The 23,604-nt window shown below is 39.1% G+C and overlaps 4 protein-coding genes and 1 long non-coding RNA gene across 5 annotated transcripts in view; 3 read left to right on the top strand and 2 right to left on the bottom strand.

Moving 5' to 3' along the window:
• Positions 1 to 23,604, bottom strand: part of si:ch73-110p20.1 — a 592,105-nt gene that overhangs the window by 477,622 nt on the left and 90,879 nt on the right.
• Positions 1 to 23,604, top strand: part of LOC100535035 (uncharacterized) — a 304,783-nt gene that overhangs the window by 260,596 nt on the left and 20,583 nt on the right. The gene's annotated exons all lie outside the window — the stretch shown is intronic.
• LOC108183976 (uncharacterized) lies at positions 6,653 to 13,659 on the top strand. The gene is made up of 5 exons (XM_073948921.1): positions 6,653 to 9,878; positions 10,383 to 10,486; positions 12,347 to 12,491; positions 12,572 to 12,698; positions 13,057 to 13,659. Exons 1-5 carry the CDS (start codon positions 9,732 to 9,734, stop codon positions 13,401 to 13,403), a joined length of 870 nt encoding a protein of 289 aa, XP_073805022.1. The 5' UTR covers positions 6,653 to 9,731; the 3' UTR covers positions 13,404 to 13,659.
• Positions 17,453 to 23,604, top strand: part of LOC141381532 (uncharacterized) — a 105,588-nt gene continuing 99,436 nt past the window's right edge. The window contains exon 1 of the mRNA XM_073946761.1: positions 17,453 to 18,830. Coding sequence (XP_073802862.1) covers positions 17,453 to 18,830 — 1,378 coding nt within the window. The remainder of the gene's footprint in view (positions 18,831 to 23,604) is intronic.
• LOC141381857 (uncharacterized) lies at positions 19,922 to 23,481 on the bottom strand. The gene is made up of 6 exons (XM_073949011.1): positions 21,494 to 23,481; positions 21,070 to 21,115; positions 20,847 to 20,938; positions 20,665 to 20,774; positions 20,100 to 20,376; positions 19,922 to 20,020 (listed from the first exon to the last, which is right to left on the bottom strand). Exons 1-5 carry the CDS (start codon positions 21,949 to 21,951, stop codon positions 20,339 to 20,341), a joined length of 744 nt encoding a protein of 247 aa, XP_073805112.1. The 5' UTR covers positions 21,952 to 23,481; the 3' UTR covers positions 19,922 to 20,020; positions 20,100 to 20,338.

Here is a 23,604-nt window from a genome sequence, read left to right as displayed (position 1 = left end):
ACAAAATATGAACAATTTTGGAAAAATGGCAAAAAATGAAAATTTTTTGAAAATCGCAAAATATGAAAATGTTTTGAAAAATCGCAAAATATGAAAATTTTTTGAAAAATCGCAAAATATAAAAAATTTTTGAAAAATCGCAAAAAATGGAAATTTTTTGAAAACTCACAAAATATGAAAATTTTTTGAAATATCACAAAAAATTAAAATTTTTTGAAAAATCACAAAAAATGAAATTTTTTTGAAAAATTGCAAAAAATTAAAATTTTTTGAAAAATCACAAAATATGAAAAATTTTTGAAAAATCGCAAAAAATGAAAATTTTTTGAAAAATCGCAAAATATGAACAATTTTTGAAAAATCGCAAAAATGACAATTTTTTGAAAAATCGCAAAATATGAACAATTTTGGAAAAATCGCAAAAAATGAAAATTTTTTGAAAATCGCAAAATATGAAAATGTTTTGAAAAATCGCAAAATATGAAAATTTTTTGAAAAATCGCAAAATATAAAATTTTTTTGAAAAATCGCAAAAAATGGAAATTTTTTGAAAACTCACAAAATATGAAAATTTTTTGAAATATCACAAAAAATTAAAATTTTTTGAAAAATCACAAAAAATGAAATTTTTTTGAAAAATTGCAAAATATTAAAATTTTTTGAAAAATCACAAAATATGAAATTTTTTTGAAAAATCACAAAATATGACATTTTTTGAAAAATCACAAAATATGAAAATTTTTTGAAAAATCGCAAAATATAAATTTTTTTTTAAAAATCGCAAAACATGAAAATTTTTTGAAAAATCACAAAAAAATGATTTTTTTTTTAAAAATCGCAAAATATGAAATTTTTTTGAAAAATCGCAAAACATGAAAATTTTTTGAAAAATCGCAAATTATGAAAATTTTTTGAAAAATCGCAAAACAAAATTTTTTTGAAAAATCGCAAAATATGAAAATTTTTTGAAAAATCGCAAAATATGAAAATTTTTTGAAAAATCGCAAAACATGAAAATTTTTTGAAAAATCACAAAAAATGATTTTTTTTTGAAAAATCGCAAAACATGTAAATTTTTTGAAAAATCACAAAAAATGATTTTTTTTTGAAAAATCGCAAAATATGAAATTTTTTTTAAAAATCGCAAAACATGAAAATTTTTTGAAAAATCACAAAAAATTTAATTTTTTTGAAAAATTGCAAAAAATGAAAAATTTTTGAAAAATCACAAAATATGAAAATTTTTTGAAAAATCACAAAAAATGAAATTTTTTTGAAAAATCGCAAAACCACAAAAAATGAAAAATTTTTGAAAAATTGCAAAATATGAACATTTTCTTAAAAATCACAAAAACTGAAAAATTTTTGCAAATTCGCAAAATATGAAAAATTTTTGAAAAATCGCAAAAAATGAAAATTTTTTGAAAAATCGCAAAATATGAATTTTTTTTAAAAAATCACAAAAAATGATACATTTTTGAAAAATCACAAAATATAAAAATTTTTTGAAAAATCACAAAAACTGAAAAATTTTTGAAAAATCGCAAAATATGAACAATTTTTGAAAAATCGCAAAAAATATGAACAATTTTTGAAAAATCGCAAAATATGAGTTTTTTGAAAAATCGCAAAAAATGAAAATTTTTTGAAAAATCGCAAAATATGAAAATTTTTTCACAAAAAAATGAAATTTTTTTGAAAAATCACAAAAAATGAATTTTTTTGAAAAATCACAAAAAATGAAATTTTTTTGAAAAATCGCAAAAAATCACAAAAAATGAAAAATTTTTGAAAAATCGCAAAAAATCACAAAAAATGAATTTTTTTTAAAAAATCGTAAAATATGAAAATCACAAAAAATCAAGAAAAATTAAATTTTTTTAAAAATAACGAAAAATCACGAAAAATGAAAATTTTTTGAAAAATCATAAAAAATGAAAAAATCATGAAAAATGAAAAAACTGAAAAATCGCAAAATATAAAAAAATTTTGAAAAATTGCAAAAAATGGAAATTTTTTGAAAACTCACAAAATATGAAAATTTTTTGAAATATCACAAAAAATTAAAATTTTTTGAAAAATCACAAAAAATGAAATTTTTTTGAAAAATTGCAAAAAATTAAAATTTTTTGAAAAATCACAAAATATGAAATTTTTTTGAAAAATCACAAAATATGAAATTTTTTGAAAAATCACAAAATATGAAAATTTTTTGAAAAATCGCAAAATATAATTTTTTTTTGAAAAATCGCAAAACATGAAAATTTTTTGAAAAATCACAAAAAAATGATTTTTTTTTAAAAATCGCAAAATATGAAATTTTTTTGAAAAATCGCAAAATATGAAAATTTTTTGAAAAATCGCAAAACATGAAATTTTTTTGAAAAATCGCAAAATATGAAAATTTTTTGAAAAATCGCAAAATGTAAAATCTTTTTGAAAAATCGCAAAACATGAAAATTTTTTGAAAAATCGCAAAACATGAACATTTTTTGAAAAATCGCAAAATATATAATTTTTTTGAAAAATCGCAAAACATGAACATTTTTTTGAAAAATCACAAAAAATGAATTTTTTTTTGAAAAATCGCAAAACATGAAAATTTTTTGAAAAATCGCAAAATATATAATTTTTTTGAAAAATCGCAAAACATTAAATTTTTTTGAAAAATCACAAAAAATGAATTTTTTTTTGAAAAATCGCAAAACATGAAAATTTTTTGAAAATTAAATTTTTTTGAAAAATTGCAAAAAATGAAAAATTTTTGAAAAATCACAAAATATGAAAATTTTTTGAAAAATCACAAAATATGAAAATTTTTTGAAAAATCACAAAAAATGAAATTTTTTTGAAAAATCGCAAAACCACAAAAAATGAAAAATTTTTGAAAAATTGCAAAATATGAACATTTTCTTAAAAATCACAAAAACTGAAAAATTTTTGCAAAATCGCAAAATATGAAAAATTTTTGAAAAATCGCAAAAAATGAAAATTTTTTGAAAAATCGCAAAATATGAAATTTTTTTTAAAAATCACAAAAAATGATACATTTTTGAAAAATCACAAAATATAAAAAATTTTTGAAAAATCACAAACTGAAAAATTTTTGAAAAATCGCAAAATATGAACAATTTTTGAAAAATCGCAAAAAAAGAAAAAATTTTGAAAAATCGCAAAATATGAAAATTTTTTGAAAAATCGCAAAAAATGAAAATTTTTTGAAAAATCGCAAAATATGAAAATTTTTTGAAAAATCGCAAAATATGAAAATTTTTTGAAAAATCACAAAAAATGAAAATTTTTTGAAAAATCACAAAAAATGAAATTTTTTGAAAAATCGCAAAAAATCACAAAAAATGAAAAATTTTTAAAAAATCGCAAAAAATCACAAAAAATGAAATTTTTTTGAAAAATCGTAAAATATGAAAATCACAAAAAATCAAGAAAAATTAAATTTTTTTAAAAATAACGAAAAATCACGAAAAATGAAAATTTTTTGAAAAATCATAAAAAATGAAAAAATCATGAAAAATGAAAAACTTGAAAAATCACGAAAAATCATGAAAGATGAAAAAATCTTGAAAAATCATGAAAAAATCTTGAAAAATCACCAAAAATCATGAAAAATTCACCAAAAATCATGAAAAATTATCTGTACAAACAGTAAAAAATACAGATAGTGCAAAAACAATGACAGTGCAAATACAACGACAGTACAAATAACAGACAAATAAAATGACAATGTGAAATTGACAGCGATATGTACAATGAATAGGTGTCCACATAGTTGTAGGCAGTGTTGTTTCAAGTATGGATTGGCTAAAGGTCAGTGCATGCTACATATCGATGGTGTGCAGTGAGGGTATGGAAGAGCCTGTGTGTTAAGTGTTCATCAGCCTGATAGTCTGAGGGAAGAAACTTTCCTTTAGCCGGCTGGTGCGTAACCAGATGCTGCGGAACCATCTGCCTGAGGGTAGCAGACGGTTTTGTCTGTATAATTGTACATGTTAAACTAATTTAAATTAGAAGTCCACTAAATGTTCATTAACTAAAGTCACAGCAAAAGGTGCTACAATTAATGTAGAAATGCCAAAGTTCCACTGCTTTTTTGAGCTGTAGGGCTCATCCATGGATTGAACCCAGGACCTATCGCATCCTAAGCGAGAATCATACCCCTTGACCAACGAGCCCTGAAGAAAGACCCTGCTGTGCCAAAAAAAAATTCTTACTTTTTTATAAATACTTTTTGTTCTTGTTGTTTTTAGTATGTGCCACCTGGGTTGTCTTTGATGCAGTCCCTTTTAAGTTGGCTGTGCAGCACAATCCACAATAGCGATCTGCTAAAAAGATTCAGAGTGAGCTTCTGTTTAGAATACAGTTAAAAGCATCAGTCTGCAATATTAGAAAACCAGTAAAACAACTCAGGTGGACCTCTGGAAAAGCCAGGTAAGCCATTTTGAACAATGCCATAATGAAAAGATTTATTTATTTTACATTAATCCATGCATCTCTTTATTTAGGCTATTTGCTTTATACGAGCTTACATGTCCTACAAATTTATTAATAGGACATACCCTATTAATAAACCGCCATGTTGTGAAACCGAAAGCAAAGCATCCAGTAAAAATTAATGTCTGGGGAGCCATATTCCATCAGGGACCTGGACCGCTAGTTGTGTTAGAAGGTTAGTTCAAATCTCTTTAATATGATTGAATCGTTTCTTTGCAGTTTCTTTATTTATATATATTTTTTTCTATTTTCAGGAATTATGGACAGATGTTTTTATGAAGACACTAAAATAAAATTCAATCAGGCTCCATACGTAAAACAACACTTTAAGAACCACATCACTTCTTCCAAGGTAGATACAGTATGTAGGCCTATTGTACCAACTGTGTGTGTGTGTGTGTACATGTTCACTGATGTGTGTGTGTGTGTGTGTGTGTGTGTGTGCACAGGTTCACTGCTGTGTGTGTTGAACTTTTTTATCAATCTTGATGATTATTGAATATTAAATAAAGTTAACACATTGCTTAAAGGGCACATAGTTTACCCCTTTTTTTATGATTTAACATTATTATTATGGTTCTTCTGAGTGTGCCAGTTTAGGTTCAGTTCAAAACACAATCCAGATTTTTTTTATTATAATGTGTTATAATGTGTCATTTTAAGGGCGTGTACACAGCTCGCTGTTTTACATTTACATTTAGTCATTTAGCAGACGCTTTTATCCAAAGCGACTAACAAATGAGGACAAGGAAGCAATTTTCACAACTATAAGAGCAACAATAAATAAGTGCTGTAGGCAAGTTTCAGGTCTGTAAAGTCTAAGAAGGAAAGCATTAGTAATGTAAGAATTTTTTTTTTTTTTGAGTACAGTTAGTGGTATAGCTAGAGAGGCAATTGCAGATTACGAAGTGAAGAGTAGACTAAATAGTTGAGTTTTTAGTCGTTTCTTGAAGACAGCGAGTGACTCTGCCGTTCTTTTGCAGTTAGGGAGTTCATTCCACCAACTGGGCAGATTGAATGCGAGAGTTCGGGAAAGTGATTACTTCCCTCTTTGGGATGGAACCACGAGGCGACGTTTATTCACAGAACGCAAGTTTCTTGAGGGCATATACATCTGCAGAAGTGAGAGCAGATAAGAGGGAGCAAAGCCAGAGGTCGCTTTGTAGGCAAACATCAGAGCTTTGAATTTGATGCGAGCAGCAACTGGCAGCCAGTGCAAACGGGTGAGTAGCGGAGTGACATGTGCTCTTTTCAATTCATTAAAGACCACTCATGCTGCTGCGTTGTGGAGTAGCTGAAGGGGCGTGTTGCTTCACATGAAAATTAGTTTCAAATTCAGTCGGTCGGTGAGTAAATAAATATGATGAATGAGAACACACAGGCATGTGCGTATAGACATACAACGTATTGCTGTACAGTAACGTGTCATTTGTTTGTTTCAGTTGTCTTTATTTGAATGGTTTCGTGAGGATGTGATGGTGTGCATTATCTGCCTGGTTCCCGCTGAAGTGGGCGGGTTGTGTGACGTTCGATTGGGGGATGTTATGGGGCAGGGTTTGCATGACGTGCTGCGAGCTACTAGCCCAACAGTGTAAACGCAAAATGATTTCGGCCTTACTGCTTAACCTCCTGGGCAATTGCCCCAGCTCGTCCTGGCTCGCACTGGCCTCAGCTCACAGCCTAGAAGTCCTATGCGCTATCCATTGCACCACATGGCTCCTGCCTCTAGTACTGTTGCACAGAAAGCAATTTTTGGTACTCTCTGACCCATAAAAGCACAGCTCACTGCGGATAAGGCACTGCTGGGATTCTGGGACCTAGGATCTCCTGTTTACTAGACAGGTGTTTTGACCAACTAAGCCACAGTGCCAGACAGGGGGTAATTGTTTAATCGAAAAAAGAAAAAAACGGTAGCACTGCATGTTTGAATGTCTAGACTTGAATCTAGAATTTTAAAGTCCAATTGGTTACGCATCACCATACCATGCACCATATAATGCCATTGTCCAAAACCCTCTTAAGCGAGCACCATTCTTAAGTATTTGAGTTTTGTTAAGAAACCGACTGCTAAACAGCTCACTGCATAAACATTCATAACTCTTAGGAAGATGCAACCCAGGCTGCTGTACATTAGGCACTGCTGGGATTTGAACCCAGGATTTCCTGTTTACTAGACAGGTGCTTTTACCAACTAAGTCACAGCACTCACTGAAAAGAAGGCAAGACATTTTTGCACACAGAGACTAAAAAAGACAGCAAGTCTAAAAATGGCAACCAAAAAGATTGTTTAACTCTATTTGTCGCACTAGTCAATACAATTTTATAATTCATTCCGGCAAGCTCTATGTATCAACAACACGCACCACCTGGGCTAAGGCTCTGCTGGGATTTGAAAAATGTACTATGCTAAATGTACTATGCTTTCTACTCAGTTACTTTGCACATGCATAAAGAGGCTCTTGAACGACATTGCTGATGATTTCAAGGATCGATAGATCTGATCTAAAGATCTGTTATATGATCAATAGATCTGTCCTTCACAACACAAGCAGCGATCTCAGATCAGTTTATCCAGACATTCTAATCTGATTCACAAACTTGTTTGAAGAACCAAATTAGCGAGAGATCAGTTATCAAGATTAAAAGATTCAGGATCTTCCAAATCATCTTAGATCATTTAAGCGAGGTACAAAGAACGGACCCCAGGGAATATGACTCAGGAACTACGAGTCCTCTCAGGAAGTGATTTGTTAATCCAGGTTTGCGCACATTTGTGCAGGTGGTATAGTTATTTCAAGTCTTCATCACATTTCGAGTCGTTCATCGCGGAAAGGCAGAAACCAATCATATGCATTTAGAGCCGGAAAAAGAATTGATCCGTTCACCTCTCGAGTCCTCTATTGGGTCTGAGTCACTCATTCCTCACGGGCCAATCATACGTGTTTAGAGCCGGAAAAAGAATTGATCCGTTTATCTCTCCTCTATCGGGTCTGAGTCATTTGTTCATCACGGGCTAATCATACGCGTTTAGAGCCGGAAAAAGAATTGATCGGTTCACCTCATGAGTCCTCTATTGGGTCTGAATCACTTGTTCCTCACGAGCCAATCATACTTGTTTAGATCCGGAACAAGAATTGATCTGTTCATCTCTCGAGTGCTCTATCGGGTCTGATTCACTCCTTCATCACGGGCCAATCATACGCATTTAGGGCCGGAAAAAGAATTGAACCGCTCATCACTCGAGTCCTCAGGTCATGTCATTCTGTCACGTAAATAACGAACGACTTAAGACTTGATAGGTGAACTAATTATCATGGCTCCTATTGGCTCAGACTGTGTACATTGGTTAAGATAATGGGCTCTATTTTGACGGTCCATGCGCAGAGCGCAAAACGCAGGGCGCAAACGCTTTCAGGGCGTGTCAGGACGGGTTTTTGCTAATTTAAGGACCGGAAATCTACCTTGCGCCACGGCGCATGGTCTAAAAGGGTTGAGTTTATTTTCTTAATGAGTTATAGGTGTGTTTTGAGAATAAACCAATTAGAATCTCATCTCCCATTTCCTTTAAGACGTAGCTGCGTCGCGCAAAGAGCGCATTCGCTATTTACAGGACGCAAAGTAAGTCTAAGTGGAAAAAATGAGCATTTCACAAGCAAACAGTTAACAGTTTTTTTAACAGAAAACTGTTAAACAGAGCATCTACTGCATGAGAATGAGAGATAATAAATCACTTTCACTTTCGCTCTTGGATAGGGAAACCTTTACGCACAGACATCCATTAGTCTATAAATTAATACTTTTGTTTGTTAAGTGCAAATATTAGTTTCAAAACTATTTCTAAATTCAGTTTTAATTTCCAGCAAATGAATAATAATAGCAAAATGTGCTCAAAAACCTGAGTTATATCCTAAAACACATGCTGTGCCCCATATGGTCTAAAACCTGACAGGTGGGCAAATCTAAGCTTGTTTTTAATAAAACAAATATAAATATGGATATAATAAATAATACTGCCGAGATGGAGAAGACATAAAAGCAGTGGTTTTTCATATTTATGTAGGCTAGAAAATAATATGTTTTGTAATATTTTAATCATTTATATTTATATCCTATATCTATTCCTATTATATCCTATATATATCCTTAATATTTAATTTTTTTCATATGTAAAGATATTTGCCAATTGCTCTATTGTGCGTATTAAGCAGTGTGTAAGCGAGGCACAACTCTGCGCCGGAGTTTAGATCGGGTTAGTTTTGGTCAAATGAAAAATCTATTATAGATTCTCAAAATAGCAACGCGCCAGCGGTCCGCCTTAGAACGCCTTCCTTTTTAGACCAGAACACCTACGGGCGCAAAAATGAGCGCTAATGCATTTGCTATTTAAACAGCATAGCGCAACGCCTCAAAACGACTCTTGCGCCAAGCTGAAACTACCAAAAGACTACTGTGTCACACCCTGCGCCACACTGCACCGGGTGTATGATAGGGCCCTTAATGTGACTGCCAGTGTAACATGAACGAACCACTCACATTAGAAGACATGAAGTGCGAGCTGAGCAAAGTGACAAAAATTCCTTTAATGACAAAAGAGTAGGTAAACGTTAAAGTATTATTTTCTCCTTCTTATAATATTCTATTTATCACTTATGTGTTATGCAATCAACCATTTAGGGCTAGTTGTAGATGTGTTTGGAAGCAATTCGTAAAAGTTTAATAACATTTTGGCAAATTGAACCAAATGAATGAAATGACTCATAAAAAGATTTGTTCTTCTCGATGAACGAGACTCAAAGATCCGAGTCAGTAAAATGATCCGAACTTCCCATCACTAAACAGGTTTTTAAATAGATGCATGTAGTATGCAACAAATAATGCACTTTGCATTGCTTGAGAAAAAAATACCAAATTATTATAATCTATTTTACAAATGAAAGTAATTAGAATTTACAGTTTGTACTTGTTTTCTCTGAAATGATGCAGGCAATCAATAAAGATAAAGGCCTTACTGTTTAAATATATTGCAGATTATTACAAAATAAACATCTAAACACACACAGCAAGCATATGACAGAAATAAAACAATTATAAATAAAATACAATTTTGAAATGAATTAAAACTAAAGTATATTTAATAGCATCATATACTAGATTTTGTTTTAAATGTATTCTTTGCCAATTCATCAACTGCCCTTTTTTATTTTAGGACAATTGGTGAAATCATGGCTGTAAGCATTACACAAGATGGCACTACCCCTAACTTTTTTCAGGAGTGGATCTACAATTTCATCTCTTCTGGGGACATTGATAAAGATCAGTTGTCAAAGGCTACAGTTACAGATGCAGATCTGCTAGACCTCATCGAAAAGGTTTTAATTTAAATACTATCCACAGTACTTGTCAAATGTTTGTAAACATACTAAATTTGTTTACGTTTTCTCACCAACAAGGCTGTGTTTTTGTGCTCAAATAATACTGCACAGCTTAATTTTATTTTGTCAAAAGAAATGCATTTAGTTCATAATACCTTTATGATTATCAATGTAGAAAAATCAGTCTTTTATAATGATACATTAACCATATACTTTTAGAATGTTTGCGTTCCATCAAATTGGTCTTTAAATACACTTGTTTTGGTAATAAATCTGATTAATCATGTGAAAGGTGACATGATGGTTAAATTCTGCTTTGAATAATACAAATAAATTACGTTTTGAAATGTTAATTTTATATTTCATTTGTGTTCCTGTTCACTAAACATTTAAAAAAATAATGTTCAATATTTTCAGCAGTACTTACACTGTACATCTTATGTATATTTAAGTTTTAGCCAAAACTACAGATAAGAACAAGCACTGATTTCATTATTTCAGATTGAGACAGCGGACGCTACAGCTCTTCTTGACCTTTTAGAAAGAATCCTCGGATGTGGGTACACTGGACCTCTAACATGTGAAAGAAAGGAGGACATTCTAAGGTAAATATGATTCAACAATGTTTTTCACGATTTTTAAATGTTTTAAAATAAGCTTCTCCTACTCACCAAGACTGCATTTATTTAATCAAAAATACAGAACAAATGGTAAAATTATAAAATGTTATTGCACTATAAAATAACTGTTCAAAAGTAGTTTCTAACCAAATTTAATGATTTATTTTAGTGATTTTCAAGATGAATTTTCAGCTTCATTACTCCAGTCTTCAGAGTCACATAATCCAGGGGTGGGGAACCTTTTTTCTATCAAGGGCCATTTACATTTTTGTAACATTGTTTAGGGGCCATACTAAATTATAGGGCTGCTTGGTTATGGGAAAATCATAATAGCGGTTATTTTGGTCATAATTGTAATCACAATTATTCAAAACGATTATCAGTTGAAGTCAAAATTATTCGCCCACCTGTGAATGTTTTATTTTTTTATACATAAATATTTCCCAAATAAAGTTTAACAGAGGAATTTTTCACAGCATTTCCTATAGTATATTTTTCTTCTGGAGAAAGTCTTATTTGTTTTATTTCAGCTAGAATAAAAGCAGGTTTAAATATTTTGAAACCCATTGTAATAGCTCTATATTATTAGCCCTCTTAAGCAATATTTTTGATTGTCTGCAGAAGAAACTACTGTTAAACAATGACTTGCTTAATTACCCTTATTAAGCCTTTGAATGTCACTTTAAGCTGCATACTAGTATCTTGAAAAATATCTTGTAAAATATAATGTGCTGTCATCATAGCAAAGATAAAAGAAATCAGTTATTAGAAATGAGTTATTAAATCTGTTGTTTAAAAATGGGTTGAAAATAAATCTTTCCAATCAACTGAAACTGGGGGGAAAGGGTCGCTAATAATTCAGGAGGGCAAAAAAATCTGATTTTATATATGCAGTTATTTTCCTCCCTGTAAATAAGGAAAGGGAAATAAATACAATAGAATAAAAATATGAAACAAACTGCTTTAAGCATCTTCACTGTCAGAAAAAAAAATATTGCGCACTGCCACTTTAAGAATAGTGCGGCTCAGATATGGTTTCTCTTTCTCGTGTCTTTTGATTCTCAACTTGATTGTTTTTTACACAAATGAGTGTTAATATGAATAAACACTAAACACAGCGCTCTGACACAAATGTGCATGTATTTTTATTTGACCATTAAAGCGCTCGCATTAAGATGGCGTTAGATGAGTGTGCTCTGCTCGTCTCCGAGGCTAAGTGCGCGCACACACAGTAGTATGTTTAGAACTGTGTTGAAAAAAATCTTCTCTCCGTTAAAGAGAAATTGTGGGAAAAAATAAACAGGGGGGCTAATTCTGACTTCAACTTTATATATAATAATAATAATAAAACAACAACAACGTGTAGACCTGCTAGACCTTTTTTAAAGTTTTTTTTTTTTTTTTACCCCAGAGGTTGCAAAATTTTAGCAATGCACAGTTTCAATAATCAATGTAAATTGCTGTAGTTGTGCTTTTTAAATATTTGGTAGCACTTTAATTTAGTGTCCGTGTAACAAAAATGACTTCTAAGTGTAGCAATAACAGTCAAGTATGCATAATTACAACTAACTTTAAAACAAACCTATTTCTAGCCATATTGTTAGTAAATTGTTAATTTTACTTTGTACTTAAATGTTACAACTTAAAAACTGTCAATTTGAAAGTATATGGTATGTAGAGCACTGTAAACTGAAGTGTAACCTAAATATCAAAATGGTTTTTCAATCTGACTTCATAAATGAATAAATATATATATTTTCTAACATGCTTTAATTGCCCCTAAAATATACATATATTTATTTCTTTTTTTTTTACATTCTTTATTCTTTTTATTCTGAATTGCAGTGCTGTTGTCCTACATTCATCTTTACAAATACTTCCAATGATACAGCAAATGTGCAAAGGATTGGAACTGTATGGCCTTCATGAAATGATAAAACAGAATCGGATTTTATTGCAGCCATTGTTTGTTCCTGGACATTTTGAAAAAGTAAGTATTGTTACGTTACATGATTTTTTGCATGTTTTTGAGTAGTTTATAACAAAAGGTTTGTTCATTCTAATTAACAGCCTGATGCAGATTTCCTTACAATGGCCCTGTCACCTATTTTAAGTGACATGGGTTCATTGAAACGACAGAGAGAATCACAAATTGTGAATTACTTACAGGACTTCATTCAGAGCCTTAAAGATGAAGGTAGTGTAAATCTAAATGTTCAAATTACATAAGTTTTATACCCACTTTATTTTCACCTAAAAACAAATGCTTTAGTCAGTTTGAAAAAAATAAACTCAGGCTGCTTCATGATGTTTTTTTTAATGTATTGTCAAAATTAAAAACACACTGGTTTGCAGTGCAGGTAATTTGAATGTTCACTGCCATTTGTTATCCCTATTAATTTACCCATAGGAGAATGAAAAAGTAAATTAAAGTAAAAAAGGGTGGATATATAGGAACTTTAAAAAGTACAATGTTGGCATTATAGATAAAAAGCAAATGTGCACATAAAATTTTTTACACTTTTTACCGGATTTTTTTTTTTTTTTTCTTGAAGAAGGAGAAACCACTAGTCCTGAGTGTAGAGATGGGGATGAACAAATGGAGGACGGCACCAAAGGAGATGAAAAACAAGAAAAGATCACCGTCTCAAGCTTCATGCAGTGGCTTACTGGACAGGGACATGTCCCCGTTACTTCAACCGAGAAAGCAAAATTCAAAATACATGTTGAATTTGACCATGACTGTCTGCTGCGATATGGTAAACACAGCATATGCTACCCGCTTGCACATGCATGTTCCCGTACCATCACCTTGCCTGCACAGCACTTAGGGACTTACAAAGACTTTCTTAGCATTATGCAGCAGGCTGTTAGCAAAAGCAAAGAATTTGGTCGTTCTTGAGATCAATTTATAGAATACGAAGTAAACACTATACTGTTTCTGTTACAACGTTATCAATATTTTAAAAGAACAGAGATGTAGCACCTTTTAGATAATGAAATGAATAAACTACAGTATATTATTTTATTTTTTTATTATTTTTTTTGTTAGTATGTGATGTACTGAGTGGTTCCAGTATGTTGTTCATTGAATTAAGAAAAGACATATACAATTTGTAATTAAGCCTCAACAAAATAAATTTCTTTATGATGCTTTTATACTGTATGTGCTTGGTGTTTTTGCTTCAAATTACATGACATTTGAAGAAACAATCCCCAGACAAAGTAAATAGAGTTCACCTTCGGTTGGGGAACTTCAGTGCCATGAATGGGAGGATTCGGATCAGAAGCCGCTTGTCTGGAGAGTATTGAACGGGCCAATGAAGATTTAATTGGCAGCGTAAGCTTGCGCAGGTGTGCGACATCTGCAATTATCTCAGCATATAAGCACACCTGAAGCCAGCAGACGCCATCCTTTTCGCTTCAGATCCTTTCTGAGTGAGTCGATGAGGGTTCCTCTTGCTGATCAGCACTTCAGAGCGAACGAGTGTGTCTCCCGGTCCAGAGTGGGTCTTCGCGGTGGCAGACGGTCGAGCTGGGTTACTCCCTTGCCTGCGGTTCTTTGGGTCCGGTCCTCCAGAGCGGTGCGTATAGTTGCAACTTTCCTAAAAGAGCAACACAGTCGTACAGCACGTCCTTTTCAGGATGGCGCTCCGACTGTGCGTTTCTGGATGCGGGGGTTTCCTGTCTCCGGATGATGGACACGATCACTGCATTGCATGTTTGGGGGTCCAGCATGTTAATGCGGTGCTCGCGGGCGGTTCATGTCGTCATTGCGATGCCATGACCGTTGCACAGCTAAGATCGCGGCTAACTTTCGCAAGAGAGCGAGCCACCCCAGTTGCCTCCTGTTCTAAAAAAGCAGCGGGCGCTCGGGCAGATCTGAGGGTTTCAGCGGGAGCTAATCCGCCGCCCACGGGCTCGCGGACCTCTCGCTCCTCACGGCGCTCCATCCAAGCTTCGGGTGGTGAGAGTGATCCGTCTAACCATATGGTAGCTCTCACACTCGCTGACACCGGAGATCAGATGTCCTCCGCGGCATCGGAGGGTGGGTTTTCACTGTCCGACGAAGATCCGGACCCGCTCGCCCCCTCCGGGCAGGTAAGCGCTGTCAAATCGGATCCTGAAGCGGACATGTTAGCCGTGCTTTCCCGGGCTGCTTCGGCCGTGGGGTTGGAGATGGTTTATCCCCCAGCTCCGCGGCCGGACCGACTAGATGGGTGCTACGTAGAGGACCAGAAGGCGAAGCCTTCGAAGCCTCTCGTCCCCTTCTTCCCGGAAGTGCACAGTAGGCTCACGCAGTCCTGGAGGGCACCTTTCTCTGCCCGTGCTGCGAGTGCCTCCGCCCTCACCGCCCTTGACGGCGGAGCTGCCAGGGGGTATGAGGCGATCCCGTCAGTGGAGCGCGCTATCGCGGTCAATCTTTGTCCGCGCGGCGCCTCTACGTGGCGGGGTTTGCCCCGCCTCCCGTCCAAAGCCTGTAGGTTGTCTGCCTCCCTCGGAGCCAGAGCTTATAAGGCTGCGGGCCAGGCTGCTTCTGCTTTGCACGCGATGGCCACCTACCAGCGCTACCAAGCGCAGGCGCTGGCCGAGCTGCACGAGGGCGGGTCCAACCCAAGCTTATTACATGAGCTGCGCACCGCGACCGACTATGCTCTTCGGACTACTAAGTCCACCGCGTGTGCGCTGGGGAGGACGATGTCCACACTTGTGGTTCAGGAACGCCACCTCTGGCTAAACCTGGCCGATATGCGCGACGTTGACAAAGTTCGCTTTCTTGACTCGCCCATATCCCAGGCTGGCCTGTTCGGCGACACCGTCGGTGAATTCACCCAGGAATTCAAGGCGGTGAAAGAGCAGTCGGATGCGATGGGCAATGTCATCTATCGGCGTGGCCGTAAGCCCGCTCCGCCCGCCGAGCCATCCACCTCCGCTGTTCCTCGCCGAGGGCGCCCGCCAACGAGTGCTGCCCCGCCCCCGCCTGCGCCTCCGGCCAAGCGGGCGCGGCGTTCACCTCGAAAGCAGGCAGCCCCTCCTAGCCAGGGCGCCGTTAAGTCCGGTAAACGGACCGCGAAGCGTCCCTGAGACAGGCCATCCGGAGAAGAGGAAACTTGCTCTTTCCCCGCTGGAGGGCGGGGCCCCGATAACAACGGTACTTTTCAGTGCCACCAAAACATCAGTAAAAGACCACTTTTTCCCTTCCCCGGATGTGACTGCACGAGTTCTGCCAGTCCGGGACGCGCTGCCTTCCGGCTCGCAGACTCTACGTGCTTCGCCAGTGGCTCACGAGCGCTGGGGGGACGGTCTCCCTTCCCTCAGCCCTCCAGCCCCCTCTCCGGAGTCAGGGTGCGGAGCCAGAGCGAATCGCTCTCCTCCAGCTCTTCCGCGGGACCCTCGTGCTTCCCGGATCAGCACACCCACTCCGCGCTGCCCCACCGCTGGTACGTCAGCGATTGTAGCGATGACTCCATTAGCGAGGGCTCTGCCTGCCTGGTTAGCGCGGGCCAGCCCCTCGCGGTGGCTCATACGCACAATCAGACTCGGTTACGCGATTCAGTTCGCGAAACGGCCCCCCAAGTTTACGGGCGTGTATTTCTCCAGGGTCAACCCCCTGTCCGCCCCTGTCTTGCGAGAGGAGATTGCTGCCCTCCTGGCGAAGGGTGCAATCGAGCCGGTTCCTCCAGCTGAGATGGAGAGTGGGTTTTACAGCCCATACTTCATCGTACCCAAAAAGAGCGGTGGGTCACGGCCAATCCTAGATCTGCGCGTTTTGAACCGCTGTCTGCACAGGCTGCCGTTCAGAATGCTCACGCAGAGGCGCATTCTCCAATGCGTTCGTCCTCGGGATTGGTTTGCAGCCATAGACCTGAAGGACGCGTATTTCCATGTCTCCATTCTTCCACGCCACCGCCAATTTCTGCGGTTTGCGTTCGAGGGTCGAGCGTGGCAGTACAAGGTCCTCCCCTTCGGGCTCTCTCTGTCTCCGCGGGTCTTCACCAAACTCGCGGAGGGTGCCCTAGCGCCCCTTCGGCTCGCGGGCATTCGCATACTCAATTATCTCGACGACTGGCTGATTTTAGCCCACTCGCGGGAGCAATTGATTATGCACAGGGACAAGGTGCTTCGGCATCTCCGCCTACTGGGGCTTCAGGTCAACCGAGAAAAGAGCAAACTCGCCCCCGTGCAGAGGATTTCTTTTCTCGGGATGGAGCTGGACTCGATCACCATGGTAGCGCACCTCTCCGAGGAACGCGCTCGCCTGTTGCTGAACTGTCTGAGGGAGCTCGACAGCAAACTAGTGGTCCCACTGAAGTTCTTTCAGAGGCTCCTGGGGCATATGGCATCCGCAGCCGCCGTCACGCCGCTCGGGTTGCTCCATATGAGACCACTTCAGCACTGGCTTCACGATCGGGTCCCCAGACGCGCATGGCACGCGGGCACACACCGGGTCTCGGTTACTGCGCTGTGTCGCCGCGCCCTCAGCCCTTGGAACGACCCCTCGTTCCTACAGGCCGGTGTGCCTCTAGGACAGGCGTCCAGCCATGTTGTTGTTTCAACAGACGCTTCCAACACGGGTTGGGGGGCCGTGTGTCGCGGGCATGTGGCTGCGGGCCTCTGGAAGGGTGCCCAGCTGCATTGGCATATCAATCGCCTAGAGCTGTTGGCAGTGTTCCTCGCTCTCCACCGCTTTTTACCGGTGCTGGAGCGGCAACACGTGCTGGTCAGGACGGACAGTACGGCGGCGGCGGCGTATATCAACCGCATGGGGGGTATGCGCTCTCGCCGCATGTCTCAGCTCGCCCGCCGTCTGCTCCTCTGGAGTCACCCGCGGCTGAAATCGCTGCGCGCCATTCACGTCCCAGGCACGCTCAATCGTGCAGCCGATGCGCTCTCACGACAGCTGTTACGCCCTGGAGAATGGAGACTCCACCCCGAGTCTGTTCAGCTGATATGGGCGCGATTCGGGGAGGCCCAGATCGATCTGTTTGCTTCCCCCGAGAACGCTCACTGCCAGTTGTTTTTTTCCCTGACCGAGGGCTATCTCGGCACGGATGCACTGGCCCACAGCTGGCCTCGGGGCATGCGCAAGTATGCGTTTCCCCCAGTGAGCCTGCTCGCGCAGTTTCTGTGCAAGGTCAGGGAGGACGAGGAACAGGTTCTGCTAGTTGCGCCCCTTTGGCCCAACCGGACCTGGATATCAGAGCTCTCACTCCTCGCGACGGCCCTCCCCTGGCGGATCCCTTTGAGAGAGGACCTACTCTCTCAGGGACAGGGCACCATCTGGCACCCTCGCCCCGATTTTTGGAACCTCCACGTGTGGTCCCTAGACGCGAGGAAGACTTAGGTAACCTACCGACTGCGGTGGTTAATACCATCACTCAGGCTAGAGCCCCCTCCACGAGGCGCGCCTACGCCCTGAAGTGGAGTCTATTCACTGAATGGTGCGTCTCTCGCAGAGAAGACCCCCGAAATTGCCAGATTAGTGTTGTGCTCTCTTTCCTTCAAGAGAAGTTGGACAGCAGGCTGTCGCCCTCCACTCTCAAGGTTTACGTGGCCGCCATCTCCGCTTATCATAGCGCGGTAGCTGGCGGCACCGTGGGAAAGCATAACCTGGTCATCCAGTTCCTTAGGGGTGCTAGGCGAATTAATCCATCTCGCCCCCCTCTCATGCCCTCTTGGGATCTCGCCCTCGTTCTCACGAGTCTGCGATCCGATCCCTTTGAGCCACTCGAATCAGTATCTCTAAGATTTCTGTCCCTGAAGACAGCTCTGCTGGTTGCGTTGGCCTCCATCAAGAGGGTCGGGGACCTGGAGGCATTTTCGGTCAGTGACTCGTGCCTGGAATTCGGGCCGGATTACTCTCACGTTATCCTGAGACCCCGCCCCGGTTATGTGCCCAAGGTTCCTACCACCCCCTTTAGAGATCAGGTAGTGAACCTGCAAGCGCTGCCCCCGGAGGAGGCAGACCCAGCCCTTTCTTTACTTTGTCCAGTTCGCGCTCTGCGCATTTATGTGGACCGTACTCAGAATTTTAGATCATCTGAGCAGCTCTTTGTCTGTTATGGCGGTCGGCAGCAGGGAAGTGCCGTATCGAAACAAAGATTATCCCACTGGATTGTGGATGCCATTTCACTCGCTTATTCGAGTCGAGGTCAGCCGTGTCCCCCGGGAGTACGTGCACACTCCACTCGGAGCGTTGCATCCTCTTGGGCGCGTGCACGCGGCGCCTCTCTAACAGACATCTGTAGAGCTGCGGGCTGGGCGACACCCAACACATTTGCAAGGTTTTACAATCTGCGAGTGGAGCCGGTTTCCTCAAGGGTATTAGGTAACCCTTGGTGATTGAGGAGACAACTCGGTAGGGTGTTGAAACACGCTTGCTGCGCCATTCTCCTTAACACGGAGATACGTGTGCCTTTTTTATCTGTCAGTAAAGTTCCCCGTCAGGTGAGCCCTGCAGATTCCTCCGTGGCCCCCAGCACTGACTCAGCGGAGGAGTCACTTGTTGGCCCACTACGTTGTAGGTCTGCCCGCTGGTCAGCCCGCGTTTTGGGTATAGGTGCCTGCTATGCGTGATCCCCACTAGGCGATCCCATATGCTTATTCCGCCACGGTTAAGTCCCCCCCCTGGGCGGACCCGTGTCTTCCCTCTCCGCTAACCACTCTTTGCTATGCGTACTCCCCCTTTTTAGGGCTAGTCCATATGTAAATTCTGCCATCTATCCCCCCTTGGGTAACGGATGGCCTCCGCAGCGTCCTCCCTATCGGGATTGCACGCTTCCCAACGTACTGTCGTATTCCTAGAATTATCTAGATGCTCACGACTTCCCAAAAAATATATCTAAATCCGTAAAACTTCTGTTGAAGTAGGATAAATTAGGGCCAGGGACACGTTGGAGGACCGCGCCCCCCATGATGTGGGTGCGTCACGCTTGCTTGACTATCTCCTCATCGGGGGTGTTGGTAAGGTGCAGTCATTGTGGCGCTTTCCATTCTCCCATTCATGGCACTGAAGTTCCCCAACCGAAGGGGAACGTTCGAGGTTACAGAAGTAACCCTTCGTTCCCCGAGGAGGGGAACGGAAGTGCCATATTCCGTCGCCATAATGACTGTCCCTTAGCTGTTTGAAAGTCTCTTCAGCTTAAAAGGATGGCGTCTGCTGGCTTCAGGTGTGCTTATATGCTGAGATAATTGCAGATGTCGCACACCTGCGCAAGCTTACGCTGCCAATTAATTCTTCATTGGCCCGTTCAATACTCTCCAGACAAGCGGCTTCTGATCCGAATCCTCCCATTCATGGCACTTCCGTTCCCCTCCTCGGGGAACGAAGGGTTACTTCTGTAACCTCGAACGTTCTTTGACCTCAAGAGTGGGATCAGTTGAATTCAGTTGAATTTCGAGTAACCTCAATCCATCTGAACTCAAAGGGCACTCGAATTCTGGAACAACAACTCTGACATCTTCACAAGCATCATAAGACGCTGCTATGTCCCAATCCACATCTGGCTCTTCAATATCCTGGAGATATAGGAGTTAAACATACTGTTAAACAATAATCTCAATTAATACCTTAAAAAGTAATGCAGGGTTACATTACCTCATGATTCTCTGATTGGCCGGTATTTCTTTGCATCAGTCCAACCTGCCATAGCTGTTCTGGACTTCGATTGCTCTCTGAGGAGAGTGGATGATGATTCCACGATTCTGTGAAGGTGTCCAAGTCTGCCTGAAGTCTTGGGAGGAAGGTGTAGTGAAGACAGAACAGGTCTACAACCGCTGATAAATCCAGCAATCCTTCATCTTCCAGGGAGTGTAGCATGGCCAAGTACTTGTTTATCACAACAACTCTGACATCACACCAAAGGCGTTCAATCCTATTAGAAACACAATGAGATAAAAAAGCAACAAAGAGAAGACATCTAAAATGATCAAAATACTAATATATTAAAATAGTTTTTAATAACAAGCTGCTATACCGACTGATGTACTAATTCAAAAAATAAAACTACATGCAATGTCATGTTGTATAAAGTTAATAACATACTAAAAACATTTTGGTCAAAGTATAAGTAAGTTTACTAAAATAATATTTATGAAGCGATTACATTTTATAAAATAAAAAAATGAAAACATTTTATAAAATTTAGACAATTGTACTTTACCTTTGATTATGGACACTTTTCCAGCTATGAAACTTCCACGGTCAGTGCCCCTTGAAGAAAACATGAACCTGGCTATATTCACGTTTTCCACTCCATGGTCTCCCCTTACCCTTATGTGAGAAGAATATTAAACATTTTTTAAAAAAAGCTTTTTTTGTTTGTATTTATACAACTACGCACACCTTGACGGTAAGCCAAATTTTTGAACTGCTTCTGTGAAGAAGTGAAATGCTGTTGATGCCAGGTTGTTGTTTGCTGCATTCAAGTACATAATCTGCAAATAATAAAAAAAAACAATAAGTACAGATTTGTAGAAATACATACAAAAATTTTTCGTAGTCAATTTGTAATGGAAATAGGTCTAATATCAGGTGACATCATTAAAAAAAATAAATGAAAACATACCTTCCTGGAATAACCATCCAGACCACCAAATATCACAATGTTGTATCTATTTCCAAGATAGAAAAAAAATAGCAATATTGCAGCGGATGACATTCCAGCTGCAACCCATCACTGGGAAACACTCATACACACTCATTCACTATGGACAATTTAGCCTACCCAATTCACCAGTACCACATTTCTTTGGACTTGTGGGGGAAACCGGAGCACCCAGAGGAAACCTACGTAACACATGCAAACTACACACAGAAACGCCAACTGACCCAGCTGAGGCTCAAACCAGCGACCTTTTTGCTGTGAGGCAAGAGCGCTGTTATTGTAATTTTGTTTGGCTAACTTTATAATCCAAGGCTTTTAAATACTTTTCTATTGTTAGAAAAACATATGCAATTCAAAATAAATAAATTTAAACTTAAAAACTTACCGTATCAATTTGTGATTGGTGTCTACATGCACAAGAGACAGGGGCCCTGGAACAGAGTATGTTCTTCGCACAACACATCCCAATCTAGCCATTCTAGACAGGATTCCCACTGAATCAACTTTGTGCATAGAGGCTGCTATCCTCTGCCACTGCACACGCATGCCTAAAGACAACAGCCTGCCTCTGACCATTCTGTAGCCAGCAGCAGGCATGTCATCTTTAATGGCTTTTACAGTATTATCCAACTCCTCATCAGTAATGCTGCTGTACAGCCCTGAGACGGAAAGGCCAAACTCACTCATCCTTCTGAAGACCGTTCTAGTAGAAATGCCTATTATTTTTGCAATGCAGGGCACAGGAAGGTTTGTCTGCAGCAACTCCTCCAATTCTTTTCTCCCAATAGCAAACTTTGGACGACCTCTCAGGCCAGTTAATTCCATCACTGCTCGGGAAACCATGAAGTTTGATGGTTGTTGTGCCAATTCAAACACTTGCTGCAAAGCCTGCACTATTTCCTGGGAAATTTCCACATGCCTTGAAAGTGCTTGCAGGAGATACAGTTGCTGGCGACACACAAACGTCAGGTAATCCACATCAAGTGGAGATCTCAAAAGTGTTCTCTCAAACTTGGAAAGAATGTCTTCCAAAAGATGCTTTTTTAGAATCTGCTGCAAAATACAGATTAGCAAAAGATGTAATCCATCAGAAACAGAAATTAGTCTTTGTAAACTATCAAAATCATAATAAATAATGCTGTAAGTATACTCACTGCAAAAATGCTCTTCTCACTTAGATTTTTTGTCTTGTTTCTATTCCAAATATCTAAAAATTCCTAAATCAAGAAGAATTTTCTACACAAGCACAACATATTGTCTTGTTTTGAGAAATAATATATTAATATTAATTGAGTTTTTGCCAATGGGGTAAGCAAAATAATCTTACGTCAAAAGAAAAAACAAGATTAATTTGCTTACCCCATTGGCAGATTATTTAGCTTGTTTTAAGGAAAAACTCACATTGGCATATTATTTCTCAAAACAAGACAATATGTTTTGCTCGTCAAGAAAATTCTTCTTGATATGAGAGATTTTAGATATTTATACTAGAAACAAGACAAAATCCAAACAAGAAAAGCATTTTTTGCGGTGCACCCTCTAAACAAAAATTATATAATGAAAACTTAAATGTGAAAGAAAAAATACAATGTGCAATGCTATATACTTTATTTGAACAGAATACCAAATATAAAGTATACACTAGTTTGTGAATAATGTAGTTTTATTACCTTCAATGGTGCAATTGCATATATTGATGAAGTATTGATACTTTGACTACAAAGTAAGCATAATAAAAATTTTAATTTGCTTTGTGTAAATTAAATATAAATTAAAGATTAAGTAGATTAGTCGATTTAACAAGACAATATGTCAGTAAACAGGGCGCCTGTTAATAAAGTTTCTAATAACTACCTTTTCTAACAAAGGCAATAATTTTCATAATAAATGAAATGATAACTTACGTGCTACTAACTTATAAAAATGATAACTTACGTGGTGATAAGATCACGTGAATTATGGTTCGTCGTTTAATCGGCGTCCAATCCCGGCTAACTTCCGGAAAGGTAGAGTAGCCAATAGCGCTAGAGATAACAAGTGAACCAAGTCCCGCCCCAGGACTGACAAAAATCTAACTGTTTCGCGCGAGCAGAGAGAAGAACCAGCGAGCGAGCGGAGAGAACTGATCGCGCGCGCGCTGTATGCATGACCTCGCTCGCGAGAGCGTATATCGTGCGCACAGATGATGATGTGCGCGCGCGGGACTTGTTTTCTCGCGCTGGATCAGTTGAGCGCGCGCGTGAAGATCCCCTGTGCGCTCGCGAGCTGTTGTTTTCTCGCGTGTAAACCTGTAATCTGCTCACGGTTCACTTCTCCTCGCGCGCAAACATCACCTCTGCGCTCGATTAATATTGGCATTGATATGCCGCCATACATGTGATCATGAATTGATACGTTCGAGCATGAACTCGGCTCGAATCCAGCGTCTGATGAACTCTTTCTTGTTTTTTCCCCCGCTACATATCAGATTTTGCCAACTATTTATCACGAGAAAGA

This window comes from Danio rerio, chromosome 4, assembly GCF_049306965.1.
Source record: "Danio rerio strain Tuebingen ecotype United States chromosome 4, GRCz12tu, whole genome shotgun sequence".
In the NCBI taxonomy this organism is placed as follows: Eukaryota; Metazoa; Chordata; class Actinopteri; order Cypriniformes; family Danionidae; genus Danio; species Danio rerio.
Note: the sequence above shows the minus strand (reverse complement) of the source record. Positions and strands in the feature narration are given on the sequence as shown.

Bases quoted from the DNA above. Each gene is read 5' to 3' on its own strand.
- LOC108183976 (XM_073948921.1), top strand. From the start codon at position 9,732: ATGGCTGTAAGCATTACACAAGATGGCACTACCCCTAACTTTTTTCAG. The intron at 12,492-12,571 runs GTAAGTATTGTT...TCTAATTAACAG, and splicing joins TTCCTGGACATTTTGAAAAA to CCTGATGCAGATTTCCTTAC. The intron at 12,699-13,056 runs GTAGTGTAAATC...TTTTTCTTGAAG, and splicing joins TCAGAGCCTTAAAGATGAAG to AAGGAGAAACCACTAGTCCT.
- LOC141381857 (XM_073949011.1), bottom strand. From the start codon at position 21,951: ATGGTTTCCCGAGCAGTGATGGAATTAACTGGCCTGAGAGGTCGTCCA. The intron at 21,116-21,493 runs GTAAGTTTTTAA...TCTTGGAAATAG, and splicing joins ACCAATCACAAATTGATACG to ATACAACATTGTGATATTTG. The intron at 20,775-20,846 runs GTGTGCGTAGTT...TTCTCACATAAG, and splicing joins AAATTTGGCTTACCGTCAAG to GGTAAGGGGAGACCATGGAG.